At 38.7% G+C, this 12,710-nt stretch overlaps 1 protein-coding gene across 3 annotated transcripts in view; it reads right to left on the bottom strand.

Moving 5' to 3' along the window:
- Positions 1-12,710, bottom strand: part of Slc12a1 (solute carrier family 12 member 1) — an 82,339-nt gene that overhangs the window by 65,660 nt on the left and 3,969 nt on the right. For all 3 annotated transcript variants that reach the window (XM_004835447.3, XM_004835446.3, XM_087181089.1), the window contains exons 3-4: positions 4,876-5,007; positions 4,677-4,752 (exon numbers count right to left, since the gene is read on the bottom strand). In XM_004835447.3, coding sequence (XP_004835504.1) covers positions 4,677-4,752; positions 4,876-5,007 — 208 coding nt within the window. The remainder of the gene's footprint in view (positions 1-4,676; positions 4,753-4,875; positions 5,008-12,710) is intronic.

A 12,710-nucleotide genomic window follows, 5' to 3' on the forward strand; every position in this document is an offset into this window, starting at 1 on the left:
CTACTCATCAGGCAGGTGGGAAAGGCAGAAAGAACCAAATTGAACCACATTAACTTACTGACTGTGTGACCTCAGCAAGTTATTCATTTTCTGAGCCCCAAGTGACAACTAAGTTAGGAAGAATGTGTGTGAAGATACTATCACTGTGCAGAGAACTGGTGCATACCCAACGGCATTGCCTTTCGCTCACATGGATGGTAGCCACAAAAAAGTACTGACTATTGACAGCCCTCTGTACAGCTAGCTGGTAAGCAGTGTAAGAAATGCAAGAATAAGTAAACTGAAATAAAAGCAGCTGCCCTAGAGCATCTTATGGCTCAGAAGGTCAACAGGAGAGAAAGGGAGAGAAGCCAGAATTCAGGGGCAGGCATGGCTGCCTTTAGAAACATAGAGGCAAAGGACATGGAAGGGCGGCAGGATGTGCTGGAACGCAACACTTTGGCATAAGGATTATTCTGAGCTGAAGCCAACTGCACAGAATCAGAGACCAGAAAAGCCCCCAGCCCCTTTCTATTTGCTTAAATGCAGGACAAACTTTTGCAAATGTATCTCCCTTCTGTCCCTACCAAGAAAGATGAGCTAATTGACAGGGACACCTGGAGACCCTAGTCACCTGTAGAAGGTGCCACAGAAATCTACCTAAGCCCCTGCTGACCAGCCTTCACCTTCCAGTAATATCCCAGTTTATTTAGCTTCCCACAGTTAGCAGCCACAAAAACTCCAAGTCCTTTTCCTTGACTTGTCACTTTTCTGTGATTTTATGCTTCTTTTGTTAAGAAGAATGTAAGCGCATGTTCAGAATCACCTATCACAAAGTGCTTGCATGTCCATGCACAAAGCACATGTTAGTAAACTTTTGTTTCTTTCTCTCTTGTTCATTTGACTTGTGACCATCAAACTTGTAAGGTCTCAGTCCAGGAACCTAAGACAGGTAGAGGGAAGCAGTGGTTTCCGCCTCTATGACACCATCTCTCCTGGAGGCTGACCTAGAATTCAGGGAGCAAGGTGTAGAATCACAGCCACCAGACTCACCCTGGTTCCCTCCAGAGTGCTCTGACAGGGTGGAGGGTGGTCTGGTAGGCCCGGTAATGGCTGCTGGCAGACTGCCTTTCTCACAGGTGGTTAGAAGAGCAGTCCTGGCTGTGTGTGATTTCACTTTCCCCAAGTGAGGGGAAAGTGGGGGAGGTTAAGAGAGAAAACGGAAACAAAGTAATAGATGCTCTTGGGCTGCTCTCAGTCATATCTCGGCACTAGCAGGAATCTCTGGGCCATTTTGCAAATTCAAATGCATCAAGAAGAAGCGAACTGTGGAGATAAGCTGCAAATCTGGATCATGTTACTTTGGCCCCTACAGACTTAAAGGTAGGGGTTGTGAAAAGCAGTTTCGCTAAACTCTTCCTCTCCAGTGTGGGGAAAACCCTTTATCAGTATGGGCCTCAGATCCTAGTGCCACTAGAGGTGGATTATTTTTACCTCCTGCATATTATTTTGTTCTTGACTTTGCTTTGAGGAAAGTTTTTTTTTTTTTTTATTACTGGGGATTGAACTCAGGACCTTGCGCTTGCGAGGCAGGTGGCGGAACCACTGAGCTAAATCCCCGGCCCTACTTTGAGGAAGTTTAAAATGAACTATTTAGCAGGCTCCAGAAGTCACACGATCATGTCACTTGCATCACATGATGTTAAACCCTCATCTAACTTTGTTATTTCCCTACTGTTATTTCCCTTTGCCAATATTATTTTCCCAACAATTCTTCATTCATCCTTTTGATTATTTTCTTTCTTTTTTTGATACTAGGGATCCAACTCGGGACCTTGTGCTTGTGAGGCAGGTGGTGGCATCACTGAGCTAAATCCCCAGCCAATTCATCCTTTTGTATCGAATGTATTTCTATAAACCAGTTTAAATCTTGGGACATTTTATATTTTTTAAACAGTGAGGGACTTGCTGCTGTCTCACAATCAAATGTAAAATTCCACAGAGAAAAGCAGCTCAGAGAATATTCAATTCATTGTGTGGTCCTTGAAACACCTGCTCCATGAGATGCCCGGAGTCCTTACTAAAAATGCCCACACCTACTGAGTCAGGAGCATTAACAGTGAATTGCGGGATTTTGCAGCTTTCTAAGCAGACTTCACCAGTGATTCTTGTATACCCCCTGGTAAGATGATTAAGCTTCCCTCAGCCCATCTCAACTGGTGTTGTCTTCGCAGCAAGATTCTCTAGCTTTATCTTCCAAGAATTGATTAAGGCAGAATTAACCCTGTTCCCTAACCTTTAGACAAAAAGTGAAACTCACAGAAACAAGTGATTTTCTTCAGGTCACACCTGCTTTGCATCCCCATCTATTTTGCCATTGATGATTCATTGGAAACCATCTTGCTCCAGCCAAAGTCTCCATAGAGATGCAAAAAAACTCAGCAGCATTGTCAACTCTTGCTATCACTTGCTTTTAAGACTAGAAGGAAAACTCACAGGCTTGGAATGGATACCCAAGGGCTGTAGCTACAGTCATGACCGGTTCCAGACTCCTTTTGACTTTCTTCCTACGTTTTAGGCTTGAAAATGTGTTCAGGTTTCTTCTCCAAACTACCCCCAATGCAAGAAGAAAGGACAAGAAAGTTATTTTATTTAGTTTCCCTTTCTTAATTCAGGAAACCCAATAGGACCATGTGGTAACATAACTCTTCTAGCTTTAGAGTCAGAGCCAAAGCCATAAAACTGAGTGAGGTCAATAAGATGTTCCCTTTCCGAGAAGGGGGGGGGGAGAAGAGGGGAGAGAGAGAGAGAGAGAGAGAGAGAGAGAGGGAGGGAGGGAGGGAGGAAGAGGGAGAGGGAGAGGGAGAGAAAAGGAATTAGAAAAGAAACCCAACAAGCCTCCATTGGAAGGAAAACTCACTAATCAGGCATTAGGTAAAACTCTACTGGCTTCTAATATGTGCTTTAACTACTTCAATAAATGGTCCTTATTTAAACAACACTCATCTGAAAGTAGAATAAACTGTTTAGTGGAGAAGAAGATTCTTCATATTTTTCAGTTTCGTAATAAACTCGAAGCTGGGTTGACTGTGAAGAGTAATGCAAGATCTGATCAAGGTTCAGATTATTACCCAAACATATGGAGGTTAAATAAGTTGCATTAAACAGAATTACTCTTGACCTCCTCTACCCTCACACCTCCAAACAAAGTAATGCTCCTTGATGATCTCAATAAGTTACTAAACTGCCCTTAAAAACCTAATTTTGCATGAAGCCCTGGAGCAAAAGCTAGGCAATATGGAGATGCAGATTTTCCACCGAGCAGCACTCACTTATTTGGCCCCGAGGCCATGGTATTCATCTGATATGCATCATAAAACTGGCTAGCAGCCCTTGGTCAGGAACCCAGCAGTTGCCAAACATGAAACATAGAAAACTATGGGAACTGGTTCCAATTTTTCAATTTACAGCTTAGCTCATTCTTGCTCCAATTAGTCTTCTTTTGGTTCTGAATGTGTTTTGAGGAGCAAGGCAATAAATGATTACAAATTCCTTTTTTTTTTTTTTTTTTTTTGGCAATACTGGGCCTTGAATTCAAGACCTTCGCACTAAAATACCTCCCCCGCCACCTGCCCCCCTTTTTAAAATTGTTTGAGATAGGGTCTTACTAGGTCCCTAAATTGCCCAGGCTGGGCTCAAACTTGCTATTCTCTTACCTCAGCCTCCTAGAGCCCTGGGATCACAGGAGTGCACTACTATGCTCAGTGACCAACCACTTTTTACCCATGACTTGAGCTGCCTTCTGGAGTACTGTCTGAAAGAACATCTGACATTTTTTGTTCTCAGCACTCATTTATAAATCTCCCCTCGAATGTGAATTCATAATGTATTTCACTGACATAGACTAGAACATCATTACTTTTTTTTATCACATTAAATCAGGAACTTTGATAAAATTCAAATAGGTCTTTCACGTAAATTTTACTAATGTACTCTCAACAAAAAAGATTTGCTAAGGGAAATAATATTTTAAATGGAAAGTAGCATTTAAAAGACATTAATCATTCAGAATAATATCATCTTCCTTTTTTCCATTTAGAAAAAAATAATATTAGTTATATACATTATCTTAGTCATTTCGCCTAATGTTGTAAGCTTCTATTGGGGAATGTTTTATTTATTAACACTTGTTTTCCTACTGCTGGTATCTGAAAGCAACATAGTTATTTTCTTTGGAATCTGTTCAACAATTCATCATTTTTATTAGTCAGGTCACATTTTTACCAGTTTTTCCACAAGTTGTTTTTCTTTACTGAAGTTTTACCAGTCATCACAAGGAGGCTATTCTGTGGCAAATAAAGGGCAAATTTGGGTCAATAGATCCCCAAATATGAACATGATTATTTTAAAATGAATGTGTTTTTGTAAAACTGTATGCTTTAGACTCTATCAAAAGATAGAAATATTCCCTGAGTGTTCCCCAGCTGGGCGAGCTGGAAAATTCCAACTTCGCCGGTGTTAACTCCTCACCTTTACTCCCGGACAAACACTGTCAAAGGGACAAAGTGGAAGGAGAGCAAGTGTGCGTGGGTTCTGTGCCCTCCCTCTCCCCTTCGGCACGGCACTCTCGGTGTGACCAAGTTGCTCTTTAAGTGTATGATTTAGATGGAAAATGATTGCGGAGGGAAAGTGCTTACCAATTCCTGCCTCTCCCACGATCCAGGAAAGGCGAATGAAGAGCATGACTCCCCAGATATTCAGCATGCATCTGACCTGGGGAGGGAAGGGGCACTGTGAAGAGGAACTAGACAGTGGCCCAACCCAATGTCTTTGTCAGGGATGCTCAATCCACCAGGCAGGCGGAGCGTTCGTGTGGAAAGAGAGGAGCTTTCTCACCAGCACACCTTTCACCCAGCCGAACTTCACCACACCAGCTGTCTCTTCCTCTTTGCTGTCACCTGGCTCCTCTCCCGGCATCCCGTCGCCGTTAGCAACCCTGTCTGCTGAACCTGGGGCCATGGTCACATTCTGCATTTCCAGACAGCAAAGACACAGGAGTTGGTCAACAAACAGTTGGGTCCAAATGTTCAAAGGCAACTCAAAATGACTGACATAAAACTTGAGACAAAACCAAAGCATATTCTCATCATTTTAATAAAATGATGTTTTTTGGGTGTCACCCCCAACCTGCAGGGGAGCGAATGGGTTTCGTTTATGATCAATTTTTAGGCACAGCTAAGGTTGCTGAGAAGGTGGCAAGGTCTTCTGCCAATGAGAATAGTCCCTGCTGCAGTCAAAGTGGTCAGATTTAGTTAAGTTTAAAACAAACACAGAATGAAAGACAGAAGGGACAAGGAAGAACCATGTGGCAAGAGCGGATTTGTCTTTTAGACAGAATGTTAGCAAGGCCAGAAGATGATTTTTCTTTCTCACTCAGTAAGGCTGAATGTTGGGATTCTTTCCCTGGGCTTCATTTTCCTCACCCAAAATAATGATGATAAAGCCTCTCTACCAACCTCAGAATATCTTTAGGAGGAGTCAGTAAAAAACCACAAAATTGTTTTCTTTACCACAAAAAGGAGTTTAAAGTACTCTACAAAAGTTGAAAGGCATTGTACGATCTCAGGAATGCTATTTCTAGAAGTTTCTTACAGATTTGCTCTTTGACAGAGAATAACTGAACATGCTAGCGTGTGTGGAGAAAGTAAGAAGTCTCATGACTGACTACTAGAAAGCTCAGCTGAGAAGAAATAAAAGTAAGCAGTGTGAAATAAGGATTAAAACTTTTTTTTGTGGTACTGAGGAATTGAATCCACAGTCTTCTCATCCCCAGCCCTTTTTACTATTTTGTTTTTGAGAGAGGGTCTTACCAACTCACCATCTCCACCTCAGCCTCCTAAATAGGTGGAATTACAAGTTTGCGCCAATAAGCCCAGCAAGGATGACAATCTTTATGTATTTTTTTCTGTGACATAATTCTGCAGAAGACATTACAATTTTCTGAATAACTAATGTCATTCCTTCTTCATATGATAGTCTCTGAGTTCAATGAGGGACAAAATGTCTCTGCTTCTTTCAAATTAAGAGTAGCTCTCAATCTCTAAATTCTTTTCTAGATTGGACTTTGAATAATTTTGGATAAATGTACTTAGATAAGTGTATCTGGCACCTACTTGGGTTTTTGCTGAGTAAACTGCATCTCACTGAGTTCTTCAAAGCAATCTTTTCCAATAAGCATTTGAAACCATTGGGGAAGTCCCTTAGATTCAGCACTTACTCATTGTTATGGAACAACTTTGTCTTATTTAAGTGGTCTAGGATGATATATATATATACATATTTTGGTATAGGGGATCAAACTCAGGCATGGTGCCAGTGAGCTAAATCCCCAGCCCCTAGGATGATATGTTCTGATATCACTAGCTAAGATGACTTGGACAAGGACAATTTTTTCTTCTATAAAATGGTACTGTGTGTAATGAACATTTATCATGTACTGTATTTTATTTATTTATTTATTTTGGTACCAGGGATCAAACTCGGGTCCTTGTGCTTGCGAGGCAGGTGGTAGAACCACTGAGCTAAATCCCCAGCAATGTACTGTATTTTAAAAGCTATATAAAGAATATCTTTCCAATAGCCTCATGCCATATTTCCACAGGTAACTGAAAGCTGACATCCTATATTCATACCAATGGAAAGCATGGAAAAAAAGGTCAAAGAAATTGAGGCGTATCTAGTACAGCAGACTCTGGTAATCTATACCAGTACAGATGCAAGTCATGTATGGAATTCAAAATTTTCTGGTTGCTATTTTTTTATGTATTTATTTTTGGTGCTGAAGATTGAACCTATGTTAAACACATACATTCCCTTCTGAATGCTATTAGCTATTTTTAAAGAGTTAAAAACAATTTTTTTAATTTGGTGAAATAACGGGTTTAGATATAGATCCTAAAAATTAAAAAACATAATTAATGCTTATAGAATATGATATTTCTATTATTTATAATATAAACATTTGTTAGTAGTATTGCCATCTCTCCTTGTGGAAGGAATCTGAACACAGAGTGTTTTACTGTCATATTTGACTTAATAATATCTACATAAAATGCTGTCATTTAAACATATAGTTGATATAAATGTTCATAAGGTATTTTATATATTTTTTCCATGTTAAGTCTTTGAAATTTGGTCTGTATTTTCCACTTTTTTTTTTGGTACCGGGGATTGAATTTGGCATCTTGCGCGTGCGAGGCAGGCGGCAGAACTACTGAGCTAAAGCCCTGGCCCTGTATTGGCTAAGATCAAGTGTATTTTCCACTGACAGCACATCTCAGCTTGGACTGGCCACATTTCAAGGGTTCAGTAGCCACAAGTAGGTGATATCTACCATATTTGACAGCTCTGGTGCATACAATAGTCAATTTCAGTTGGATGAAACATTTGATGCTACTTCCAAGTCAAATAAAAATTCTGTTTTTCTCTTGATGAATTCTACACACACAAGGTAGCCCAATGGGTCAAAAGTAACCTTTACTTTTCTTAACTGAAAGTTATAATCAATGAGAACAGGGAATCTCAGAATGTTTTAAAATGTCCATGAATGTTGAAGAGATTATTTGGTTAGGGGATAAGATTATGTGACTTAACTTGAGAAAAACTTTAAAAAATTGTCAGTATTCCAGTTAATCAAGATTCCCATAGCGGGATGCTCTGCAGTTATTCATTTGTGGAGAAGGCAACCTCCTTAGCCTGGATTATTAACTGGGTATCCCATGAGACAGAGCCTTTGCCACTTGCCTTTTTTAAAAGCAGTCTTGGGTCTAAAACCCATGTTTTCTGACTAAACCCGAGCTTGAGGATTTGGTTCCAGAAATTGCTCAGCTGTCTGATAAACTTTGATAGTGATGGTCACCCTTAGATCTGGATTAATGAGAATACCAGTAAGAATAAAAAAAAAATCCTATAAGCTAGGCTAAAAGATAAATAGGACATTTAAACTTTCCCCGTAAGTGAGCATTTCTTTCTGATGGATGCCCTTCCTCTCCTCGTCTCAGTTTAACGGTTCTTCACTGTATGAGACAGAAAGTATCTGTGTGGCATGGCAGAACAGCACATGTGGAAGCCAGCAGAGAAATCATTTGCTAAGTTATTTAAAAATAGAGTCAATGTAAGCATCTCTCCCTTAGTAAATACGTACAACCTGCTAGAATTTCAGTTTTGAACGTATCTGTACTGTGGCAGGGGAAAAATCTGGCATGTATACTTCTTTTGTTGGCTGGTAAGGCTTGATCATAACTTACCAATCCAGAAATCCAGATGCCATTTCCATTCCTCAGTCTCAGGTAGGAGCTGAGAACTCCTGCACCTTATAAAAAAGGAGACCTGGAATCTAATTTTACGATGCAGTTAATTCAGGGTGTGTTCTTCCACAAGTCACTTACCCTTTCTTGGAATAATAAATACAGTGGTTTTTCTGTAACTCTTACCTGGAAGTAGTTTATTCTAAGGCAAAATAATTTTTTCAGTGTTGGTCCTCTGCCTGTGGCAAAGCAAACCTTGGTTCCCCCCTAATAAATGCCTCCTTGGTAAGCCAGAAAAACAATGATAAACTCGGTGTATCATAAAAATACAGAATGTGGCTTTGGGTTGAAGATTTGCTAGGACTTGATGGCCTTGAGCTGGATCCAGTGTCTCCCCAGACTCTCAGCTGGGGTGTGGTTTTAAATTTTTTGTGCCAAAATTGAACTCAGGACCTTGGGCTTGCCAGGCAGGTGCAGTGCCACTGAGCTGAATCCCCGGCCCCTTGGGGCATGTTCTTGAGACAAAGTCCCAAAGACTAAAAGTTCTATGACTGCTGCCTAAACCCAATTTTCCCCCTCATACTTTGAATTAATTTGTTTGTTCACACTCCATTACCATAAATGATGACCCATAACCTTTCAGAAATGCATTTTAAATTGTGTAGCTTTAGGGAATGATTATTTATTTACCAAGAGTTTTACCTACAAATTAATGATTCAGAGGAGGCAAAATAAAGTGCATTTTTAAAAAGGAGGAAAGACCATTTGATAAAAGAGTTTTCTTTTTCCAGTATTGATAACATAATGAAGCTTCAATCATATGGCAGTTTGAGGGGCAAATTTCTAATGAGTGTTTCTGGATGGTGAAAGATTAATTTATTTAATATGTAATGTGAGTAGTTTTAGTTCCCCTAAAATAACAAATGCCTTTCTAGATATCATGAAAACAGAGGAAGATAAATGTATTTATCCTTTAAGTTTCAACTAGATAATATTAGTTATTTATACATCCTCTCAGGTTGGAAGCCTTTAATCTCAATGAGGTAGGATTCTCAGACCATCTCTGAGCAATAGTTCCATAAATAGTTAGGCCTAGATGGTTCCTCCCCCAGGTTTTAAACTTTCTTTTACTGACAAAATATTCAAACATGTATAAAAATAGAGAAAATAATGTAATAAATCTCATATACACATCTTTCAGCTTCAACAATAATCAACACATGACCAATCTTCTTCTTCCTAAATGCCTCAGTTCACTGCCCCTGGATTATTTAAAAACCAATTCCAGGAAAAACTAGATTATTCCTAAAGTTCATTTCAGAATGAAAAGCATGATTCCAATTGTATTTCCATATCTTATTGATTATATTATTATGATTGTACATTTTCTCTCCTTTTGTGATAAATGATAGAAATTAGGAAGCTTTCTGTTCTTATTGTAACTTAACAACAAATTATGCCTATAAATCACCACCAGTAGTCACAATTATAATAATAGCACGTTTACTATGCCAGTCATGTACAAATTGCCTTGTATTTTCGGTGACTTGGACCACAAGTTAGCTATGTACAATAAACCAGCATATGAAGAAGAAAACTGAAAGAGTCTTAATATTTTGCAAGTATACTTTTATGAGAACTCCCTATTTGTTCACCATCTCTTACTGAACTATTTATGATGGGAAATTAACCATGTTTTTGTTTTTTTCAATAGATGACTTCACTAGCATGAGTCCCCAGGGGAACGGGGCTTGGACATCACAAAACTAACAAGTATCAGAATGAACACTGAGTTGCAGAGTTTCATTCCAACAAAATATTTGGGGGAGGGCTTCTGGTCATGATTAGCCTTTTAGACATTTATTGCTTCAATTTTGTTGTCTATTTTATTTGGCTGTTCTTAGCTTATTGATTATTTCTAAGTTTGGATATCCCCATTTCAAATCCTGAAGTTTCAAATTTGAATTTTGAAGCATTTTAGAAAAAAATTATTTTCTAGGTTTTTTTTTTTTTTTTTTTGGTACCAGGGATTGAACTTGGGACCTTGCACTTGCGTGGCAGGCGCCAGAACCACTGAGCTACATCCCCAGCCAAAAATTATTTTCTAGATAAAACATTTGTACATTTCTGTGAGTCTAAGCATTTAATATACAGATTTAGTTTTAGTTTGACTACCTGTCCTTTGTTTTTGTCCAAAACAGTGTTATTTGACTTATAAAATTCTAGAGAGCAGAGGTCAAATCTCTTTAATTCACTTTACATAGCAGATCTTGTACATAAACACCTAATAAATGCTTCTGATGATGGTGATGACACTGACTGAGACCTGGGATTGATCCAGGAGAAGCCCTGTGACCTCTTGGGGCTCAGGAACCAGGCTGAGCTGGGGCTTCCTGCTCAGCTCCTCATGACTGAGGCGAGACCTCCTTCCTCATAACTGAGCTCTCCTCCTCTATGGCTGTGCAATAAGCCAAGGACACCAAGCTCCCTGGGAGAACACAGTAAGATGGGAAGTAGTGATGAAGAGGTCGGACTCAGGGGTCATGCAGGCCCGGGGTCACTTTAGTAGACACGTGACCTTGGCTTCTAGACCTTGGGCGTTTACTGACCTCTCTTAAGCTTTTGTTTTCTTCTCTAAAAGACCCATAGCATTTTCTAAGACTTTCACCATTTATAAAATAACAACATAAATAAATAATCCTTAACTTGAGGGGTTGTTGTAAGGATTGAATGAGAATTTTTTAAGTGTAAACACAGAAAGTTCTCAGGAAAAAGTTGACTCTTGCTACCCTGTAGTCTATCTCCATGTTTTTATTCACAAATTATTTTTAGTTGGAAGCTGTCTGATCCCCCAAACATGAAGTCGTTCTATTGCTTTTGATTTGGATAAGTTCCTATATAATTGGCTTCTTCAAGAAGAGTATTTCCAACCTAAGTTTTACAGTATTTTATACTTTTCATAGTTCATTTCAATGACAGTGGAACATATGGCCTTACAGAAAGGCTATTATTTTCCTGATCCTTTATAATTATATTTTTCCAAAACACCAACAGCAATGGTGGTTAGTGAGGCTGAAAAGGAGTTTCATTTTGGTTAGCCCTGTAGTTAGGAATTGTGTATAAAAAAGTGGCCACAAGAATTAGCCTGGATACTGAAAGGAGATTTTTCTTTACAAAGTAAAAATATAAGATTAATCTTTGCCAGATGTCAAGGAATCATTACGCATATTTAGAAACATCTTCAAACTATATTGTTTGGTGAAAACAGCGGAGTATAGAACAACATTGAATCAGTACCAATATGTTTGAAAAAAGGGTACAGAAAATTATATATATATAGGAATGTGGCCATTTATAGATACATGCATAAGTTTGTATAAGCCTAGAATGTTTTGGGGGGAGGATTTATAAGAAACTATCAGTGATGATTGTCCTGGAGAGAATAACTAAAGATTTATGTTAGATGAGAGATATTTCATTATGTATTTTTTGCACATGTTAAGTATTTTATCAATATATATTTTACATTTTACATAAAAAGTATAAAAATTATCACCATCATCACGGTCATATATTGAGTCCTACCCATTCTAGTTAATGTGCTACACCTTATATGCATCTAAACTAGTGTTCACAAGCATTTTGCAGGACAAGCACAAGTTATATATCTTGCACAACATTGCAGAACAAATAACGGAAGGCACCTTTTCTTTCTCTGCTTTTAACTAGAATTTCCAGAAATCTCTAATCTGCAGCCAGCAGTGTAGGCATTGTGCTCTTTACCACAAAAAAAATGAAAAGAATTTCTTCAACTGCAATCTCAAATCATTGGGATCACAAACACTGTCAGTATCTATCACTGCTAGAGTTTCACTTAAGGCGGAGTCTTAAAATAATGTCTTTAAAATCTATTTTTCTTTTTGCCTAATAGGACAATCCTTGTCACATAATTCATTTTCTGACTTTGAAACTTTAACCAGGATTTGCGCAGAATCCACCTGGTTTCCTGACTGAGTACATGATGCCACATGCTAAGAAAGCCCTGCTGCTGTTTGGCTTCTGAAAACATAATCACAGGGACGGAAAACATTGCTTCTCTTGGACTCCACCAAGTTCTCGCCGCCTTTAAATGACTTACGTAGACAATGTTATTTATATTTTTGCATGCAAAATCTGTACATGTTTGTTCTATTGGCCTGCTGTAAAAGCCATGGTTATATTTGAATTTTACTCAAAATGTGATTATGAGAGTCTTCCACATGACTTAATCAAGATGAAGCACATCGGCTAAGTGAAGTCAAGTTCATAAAGAGTTACTTCTTACTATACTTGTTCAACATGATTATTCAGGGCATTAAGCTTATGCCTAATTTTAATATATTTAATTTTCCATTCCTTCGTACCTGGGAGAAAAATAAAAATGCT

The sequence above is a fragment of the Heterocephalus glaber genome, unplaced genomic scaffold (genome assembly GCF_053883595.1).
Source record: "Heterocephalus glaber isolate CG9 unplaced genomic scaffold, H.glaber_assembly_v1.0 deba00000122, whole genome shotgun sequence".
Taxonomy (NCBI): Eukaryota; Metazoa; Chordata; class Mammalia; order Rodentia; family Bathyergidae; genus Heterocephalus; species Heterocephalus glaber.